General features: G+C 39.4%; 1 protein-coding gene across 2 annotated transcripts in view; it reads left to right on the top strand.

Moving 5' to 3' along the window:
- The first annotated feature begins 5,129 nt into the window (after positions 1-5,129).
- ppp1r1c (protein phosphatase 1, regulatory (inhibitor) subunit 1C) overlaps positions 5,130-8,564 on the top strand; it is a 38,627-nt gene continuing 35,192 nt past the window's right edge. The window contains exons 1-2 of one of the 2 annotated variants that reach the window (XM_060877029.1): positions 5,130-5,353; positions 7,245-7,305. In XM_060877029.1, coding sequence (XP_060733012.1) covers positions 5,273-5,353; positions 7,245-7,305 — 142 coding nt within the window. In that variant the 5' untranslated portion in view covers positions 5,130-5,272. The remainder of the gene's footprint in view (positions 5,354-7,244; positions 7,306-8,564) is intronic. The other variant, XM_060877028.1, reaches the window with a different exon arrangement.

Here is an 8,564-nt window from a genome sequence, read left to right as displayed (position 1 = left end):
TTCATCGGGCATCAGGCATCAAGGCAGGATACACCCTGGACGGAGTGCCACCCCATCGGAGGGCACACACACACTCATTCACTCACGCAATCACACACTACGGACAATTTTCCAGAGATGCCAATCAACCTACCATGCATGTCTTTGGACCGGGGGAGGAAACCGGAGTACCCGGAGGAAACCCCCGAGGCACGGGGAGAACATGCAAACTCCACACACAAGGTGGAGGCGGGAATCGAACCCCCAACCCTGGAGGTGTGAGGCAAATGTGCTAACCACTAAGACACCGTGCCCCCCTCTTTTCAGATATTTGTTTGTAAAAAAAAAAATTTGGACATCATTTATATTTTTCATTCCACATGACAATTATGTGCCACTTTCTTTCGGTCTATTTCATAAAATTCCAATAAAATACATTTTTCTTTGTGGTTGTAACATGTCAAAATGTAGACAAGTTCAGTGTGTATGAATACTTTTGCAAGGCACTGTACATAGTCCCAGACTCATCATGCTCAATCTAAGGATTGCAGGTCACACTGAGGAACTCAAGTGGGAGAATCCATGCATACTTCAGCCCATAATTCAGGGTTTTTAGTATGTTTTTTCTTTACCTTTTCCGTTTGACTGTTTTTATTATATAAGCACCTACTTGTTTTTGAGTTTCTGAGATTTGGAATAAATTTCATTCATTGATCAGTTATAAGAAATCCAGAGTAAATATAACTCTGATTATTTACATTTACATTTACAGCATTTGGCAGACGCCCTTATCCAGAGCGACGTACATAAGTGCTTAAATCTCTAACATTGAATACATTAATGCTGGCTCACTAAGTTACATACTTAAGATACCATGAGTTTAAAACATTTGTTCAAAGTTACAATGAAAAAGTGTCAAAGGTTGTGTTTTTTTTTAAATGCAAAAGATAAGGAAAGAAGTGCTAGTTGAAGTGTTTCCTGAATAAGTAGGTCTTCAACCGCCGCTTGAAAATATCCAGTGACTCAGCTGTCCGGACCTCTAGGGGAAGTTCATTCCACCACCTTGGTGCCAGTACAGAGAAAAGTCTTGTAGTATACTTGCCTCTTACCCTGAGCGATGGTGGAACCAGTCGAGCAGTGCTGTTAGATCGGAGGGTGCGGGGTGCAGTGTGAGGAGTGATGAGGGCTTTGAGGTCAGAGGGAGCTGGTCCATTTTTGGCTTTGTAGGCCAGCATCAGTGTTTTGAATCTGATGCGTGCAGCTACCGGAAGCCAGTGGAGGGATCGCAGCAGCGGGGTGGTATGTGAGAACTTTGGCAGGTTGAAAACAAGCCGTGCGGCTGCATTTTGGATCATTTGCAGAGGACGGATTGCGTTCATAGGTAGACCTGCCAGCAGTGCGTTGCAGAAGTCCAGTCTTGAGATGCCTAGAGACTGAACAAGTACCTGAGCAGCCTGTGTGGACAGAAAGGGCCGAATCCTTCTAATGTTGTAGAGAAGAAACCGACATGAGCGAGTCACATTAGCAACATGAGAGGAAAAGGACGGTTGATTGTCCATGGTTACCCCAAGGTTGCGAGCTATGGCTGAAGGGGAGATCAGATCGTTGTGCAAGGAGATAGCAAGATCATGACCTGGGGATGAGTCACCTGGGATGAACAGCAGCTCAGTTTTGCTAGGATTGAGCTTTAACTGATGAGCCGTCATCCACGATGAAATTTCTGCCAGACATGCTGAGATCCGAACAGAAGCTGTGGCATCTGATATGTTATGGGTTGTGATTGCTCCCATTGGTGTCAAAAAGCAAAAAAAATAATAAAATGATCTGTTAAAATTGATCCAGGCACTGTATCAGAGACCCATGATACAGCTATAATTTGAAAATCTGCTGAAATAATTATCCAGATTTTTCCACATGCTTTAGTATCATTGGCATCTGCATGGACATATAAACAAGCTTTGTTGAAATTTCACCTAATTAAATCATCTCAGTTAAACGCCTTGTGTGTGTTATGCAGGTGGTATATCAGATTATGGCTTGATGGCCAAGAGCTTCTTTCTATCTTCATATCTAATGCACAGGAGGGAAATTAATACACGAGTCCTGATCTAAAAATAATTTCACGCCACTGAAACCCAATCCAGCTGCCCATTTCTATGGAAACGTGCCTCCTTGAGCATGAGTAGCCATTGTGAGGCCTGTTTGTGGGATTGTGGGTAACTAAATGAGTGGCTCAGGGATGTGATGTCGTGCTTTTGTGTGAGTTTTCAGACACGAAGAGATGCAACCGATTCAATATAAAGGGCTGTTTCAGCGGCTAGCAATGTCCGCTATTAAACAACATGCTTTTGTGTAACCAAATAACTCCTGTGGTTATCACCACCACTTTGTGTTTAAGTAGTGCAGTGGGGTAAGAGTGTTTTTCTGCTATGAGATGAAGGTTGGATGAGGAAAATTACCTTGTTTACCAGAGAGTAGATGACGAGTGCTAAATCAGATTTCTCTCCTCGGTGGGGTAACTTAGACCTTTCAGAGTGTGTTAATTTCATCCTTTTGACACTCTTTCCCTCTCTTACCTCATTCAACACACACAAGGACATAATTATCTTGGTGTACCTGCTTTTCGTATGTTTATGGATGAGGGCTGCTTGACTCCAATAATGAGCGCTACCTTTAACATACTCTTTGTGGGTAGCTAGATAGAAATTGTGCGATAGTGTACAGTATAAGAAAGTGTGTTTATATGTGTTTCTTGCTCAGCATTCACACACAGGAGTTTAGACGTTCCTGGATTACGTTGACTGACTGGATGTGGTGTTAAAAGCTGCTACAAAAAGTCCTGCCAACAAAAAGATGGAGAACCTTGAAGCTATATACATGAAAAGCAAGCCCATGATAATACTGCTCAATATGAGACATTCCATGTGTCATCATAACTGTTTTGGAGGGTGTCAAGGGTTAAAATGCTGTAAATAATGTTGCATTTTTCTTTCTTTGCACATGTAAATTGGTTATTTCTCACTTCCCAAGCACTTTAATGTAACAGTCGTTTGTCCCGTCCATTCATTCATCTTCTACCGCTTATCCGAACTACCTCGGGTCACGGGGAGCCTGTGCCTATCTCAGGCGTCATTGGGCATCAAGGCAGGATACACCCTGGACGGAGTGCCAACCCATCGCAGGGCACACACACACTCTCATTCACTCACACAATCACACACTAGGGACAATTTTCCAGAGATGCCAATCAACCTACCATGCATGTCTTTGGACCGGGGGAGGAAACCGGAGTACCCGGAGGAAACCCCCGAGGCACGGGGAGAACATGCAAACTCCACACACACAAGGCAGAGGCGGGAATCGAACGCCCAACCCTGAAGGTGTGAGGAGAACGTGCTAACCACTAAGCCACTGTGCCCCCCTATTCCTAACCCAATCCTAACCTATATAACTTGCCTTTTGAAGCAGCAAAATTATCTATCATGTACAGTAGCTTACAATTCTAACAAGTGTTGCTATAGAAATGAGTACAATCATATAAACCTGTGACTACTGTTAGAGCTGTAGTTATAATAAATGTATCAACAAATTCTGACCAATCAAGATTCCACCATTATAACATAATCTTTTATGTGGTAAACTGAATCATTGAATCATTGAAGTAAACCTGTCAGTATTCATAGTTAGAACAGATCCAGTAGGATTACTTTTCTAGAATGACTGAAGTAGTGTTTTTTTTCTTTTTGCTTGTGTCCAGCTGTGTTTTGGATCCCAGGCTAATTAGCGAGCACCGGATCGATGAAGCGGCAGATGGCCAGCAGCCAGAGTAAATGGTTCACTTGGAATAGGTCCTAGGTTAGGCTGAGGGTCGCTCACGCAAATTAGATTTAGTCCAAGACTGGATGTGTTCCATATATTGGTTGAATAGTTTGCTAAGTGTTTTTTATTTGTTTTAATTTTCTTCTGATTAGCGAAATGGTGATGACCTTTTTCCAGATGCCCTTAGTTACCGATACAACAGGGCGATGGCTAAAACATGCTTGATCTCTTTCATTGTGATTGGCTAGTCTTTGTCTGATTGACAGAAGAGAAAGTAATGTCTTGACTCAGTTACATGCACCACTCAAAGCATTTGGTAAAAGTTTCATTGTACTTTAATTTTGTCTGGTGTCATTTGAAAGCAGCACAGTGGCATAGCAAGTAGAATTACTGCTTCATTGCTAGTTCTAGGTTGCTCCTGAGCTTGGGTTAGTGTCCCTCTGTGTTTTCTCAGGGTCCTCTAGTTTCCTCCCACTACCAGAAAACCACCCCAGTTACTGTATGCGGCTGTATGTTTCATTGACACTTGGTGCAACTTTGTGTGAATTTGTTTGTTCATAGAGCCCTGAAATAGAATAGTGTTCAATCCAGGGTGTATAATATCTATACCTTTAATTGTGTTGTTGTACATCTATATCTTTAATTGTGTTGTTTTTTGTTTATAACATTTTCAAATTGCTTATACTGTATTGAAACAAAATGTTCGAAATTTGATCTGCACCATCCTAAAAATAATCATGCTCTCTTGTAGGACGACACTGATTCATCTTCAGCATGGCTTAATATCTGAATAATTAAAAATCCTCCAAATGATGTGACAGCATGATGAAGCACGTGTCTTAGTGCTCGTGGCTGTACGAGGTTCTTGCTTTGTCCGAAGCAGCGAATTCGGCTAAAAAGAACAGCTTCCTGAACTTGAATCATCAATAATGTAGAGTGCATCAGCATGCCCCACTGGGAGCTTATATTGCCCTGCACTGAGTCCTGCTAATGTTTATGATGGTGGAGGATAAACCTCGGCCATCTGAGGCCAACACACACACACACACACACACACACTCTTACAGAGAGGCCAGAGGGCAAAAGATAACCAAGGATATCCTGGAAGCTTTGTGCTGGAGAAAGCGGAACCATTTGGCTTTTTATAGAGGATTGAGAGAAACAAACCAACACTCTAACTCCATCTTGCTTATTACTCAATAGTTAAAACTCTCTCTCTCTCTCTCTCTCTCTTTCTCTCTCTCTCTCTCTCTCTCTCTCTCTCTCTCTCTCTCTCTCTCTCGCTGTATGGTGGAACAGGAGAAGGCGGGCAGTCCAGGAGGGAGACTAATCACCGGCTCACATAAGGAGGGGGCCAGTAGAGAGTGGAGTGGCTGTATGCCTGACCACACAGCTGTTCTTTGTCTTTTTTGCTCTCTTTCTTTTACTCTCGCACTCTGCTTCTCACTCTCCGTCCCCTTTAACTCTCGACATCATGGAGCCCAACAGTCCTAAGAAGATCCAGTTTGCCGTTCCGCTCTTTCAGAGCCATTTGGACCCTCAGGCAGCGGAACATGTGAGTAGAGACAGAGATTCAGTAGTTACTCTCGTTACTAACATCTGGTGATCTCATAGCTTTATTCATACTGCTGCCAAGTGATATACGTAGTTTATATTTACTAGCTTTAATTAATTACTTCATTAATAAATGCTGATTATGATGATGGTTCACAGTTTTTGTTAATAAAATGTTCATTTATAACAATTTCAATAGTAATCTATTGTAGTAATGCAATTTCTGAATTCATGCAATAAAATTAAGAATTAAGTTTATATAAATTATATCCATGGCTGGATGTAAGCACTGTTTTCATCATCCCTGAGCCTGAAAAGCAGACTCTCTTCAAAGCAGACGGAGTAATGATGGAAACTGTAACACGCTCAGCCGATTTTATGAAGACGACGACGATGCCAGTTTGACCAATCAGGAGCGAGCTCTCTTGTGCTGAGTTAGAGGTCCATTAGAAGAGGCAGCGTCAGATCTAATTCTGTGTCTCCTGATCATTCTGGAGAGGAAAGAGAGCCACGGCTACACGATTATAGGACTTTAAGTGTACAATAAAGATGGTGAAGGAGAGCAAACTGACTATAGTGCAGGGTTCAGCTTTCAGTAAAGGTTCTCAGTTATCAGATGGCTAAAAGTTCAACCGTGCATCTCAAGTACAAAAAAAATAAAAAATAAAAAAAAAACACGCATCATCATAATCATCGTCGTTAAGTTACCGTTTTATGAAGCTGTGCTCTTTTCTGAGCCGTTGGAGTTGAAAAAGTGAGTTGATTGACTTGCTTAAATATTAAAAGTTATAAAAGTAATACATTTTGAATGAACTTACTAATAAACTAAACACCTGAAGAAAAAATTATAAAATCGCATTTCTATACCACAAAGAAATGAACATCATGGTGAATGAAAATGTCTTGAATATATATATATATATATATACGTATATATATATATATATACGTATATATATATATACGTATATATATATATATATATATATATATATATATATATATATATATATATATATATATATATATACGTATATATATATATATATATATATATATATATATATATATATATATATATATATATACGTATATATATATATATATATATATATATATATATGTATATATATATATATTCTGTTATACCAAAAAACTGTATAATAAAGTTATTTTTTTTATAATTTCAAATTTTGTGCTTTAAATGTTCCTAACCGGGGGCACGGTGGCTTAGTGGTTAGCACATTCGCCTCACACCTCTAGGTTTGGGGGTTCGATTCCCGCCTCCGCCTTGTGTGTGTGGAGTTTGCATGTTCTCCCCGTGCCTCGGGGGTTTCCTCCGGGTACTCCGGTTTCCTCCCCGGTCCAAAGACATGCATGGTAGGTTGATTGGCATCTCTGGAAAATTGTCCGTAGTGTGTGATTGCTTAAGTGAATGAGAGTGTGTGTGTGTGCCCTGCGATGGGTTGGCACTCCGTCCAGGGTGTATCCTGCCTCGATGCCCGATGACGCCTGAGATAGGCACAGGCTCCCCGTGACCCGAGGTAGTTCGGATAAGCGGTAGAAAATGAATGAATGAATGAATGAATGTTCCTAACCTAATTGAAGAAATAAAACAGTAATTTTATAATGATGGTTTTTTTTTTGCACCAAAATTAGTGTCTGAATTATGTGTTTTTTGTGATAAATTCAAAATAGAGCAATAATCTTTCATGCTTTACTCTATATACTCAGCTGAATATGCTTATCCTCATCTTTTTTACGTTCATAAATAAATTTTTTTACGAAATCTCTTATTACTTTAATAACACATGCCACATCTTTTGCGACACAATTAAAATCAATGAAATAACGTGAACAAAACTCTCTTTTTTCCGCTCCCTTCTTCACAGATACGCAAACGAAGGCCCACTCCAGCCACTCTCGTCATCTATAACGACCCCAATGCATCAGGTAACATCATGTTCTCGTTGCAAAACACCCTCATTACACACAAGTATACTTATCTGGAGTGTGTGCATGAAGAGGATTGGTTCAAAATGGAGTCTTTTGGGTCAAGGATGAAAATAAAAAGTGCATGCAGCTCTAAGAGTTCACTATTACTCAGTAAACCATGATATCAATCCAAATATATTTATATATAGGGCCATTTAAACGTAAAAACCTTACAATATTTAAGCATTGTAAACAAATTATGGGGAAAAAAAAAGTATTGGCACCTTTGAGTTTCATCACTTTCTGATGCATTTTGCTTTGCTTTAACTTTTAGGACTTCATTTATTTATTTCCAACGCAGTGTGATGTGATTTAAGTCATGACGTGCTTATAAAGCTCTACATGAACCAGGACTAATGTGTTAAAGTAGTGAAAAATAATAACCATTACATTACATTACATCACTGACATTACATTACCGTTCAACGCTGAGCTGAAAGCCTCATAAAAGGCTCATATAACCTACGTTCCTGTTCAAACAGCTGATTCATCAGTAAATTGAATTAAAATGTAAGTCATATAAGGTGAGATTGGACACATGGTGTGTTGAATCAGTTTTCCTCAGAAGACTGAAGAAAGATTTATTCCTGATACTTTTATAAATATGTGTCATGTTGTCACTGCAATCATTCATTTACATGGAATATTAACACATCTAAATGTTGTACACTACAAAACACACAGACACACACACACACACGTGTTACACAGTACAAACCACACACACTCATACATATGCACAAACACACACATACACATATATATGTGTGTTATACAGTACAAAGCACCCACACACACACACATTTATGTTATACAGTACAAAACATACACAGACATACACACAGACACACACACACACACATATTTATGTGTTATACAGTACAAACCACACAAACACATGCACACGCACATATACACATATATATGTGTGTTATACAGTACAAAACAGACACAGACACACACACAAACACACACACACATATATATATATATATATATATATATATATATATATATATATATATATATATATATATATATATATATAGAATTTATGTTATACAGTACAAACCACACATACACATGCACACACACACACACACATACACACAGCCACACACACATATGTGTTATACAGTACAAAACACACACAGACATACACACAAACACACACACACACACACACACATATATATATATTTATGTTATACAGTACA

This window comes from Tachysurus vachellii, chromosome 8, assembly GCF_030014155.1.
Source record: "Tachysurus vachellii isolate PV-2020 chromosome 8, HZAU_Pvac_v1, whole genome shotgun sequence".
NCBI lineage: Eukaryota > Metazoa > Chordata > Actinopteri > Siluriformes > Bagridae > Tachysurus > Tachysurus vachellii.
Note: the sequence above shows the minus strand (reverse complement) of the source record. Positions and strands in the feature narration are given on the sequence as shown.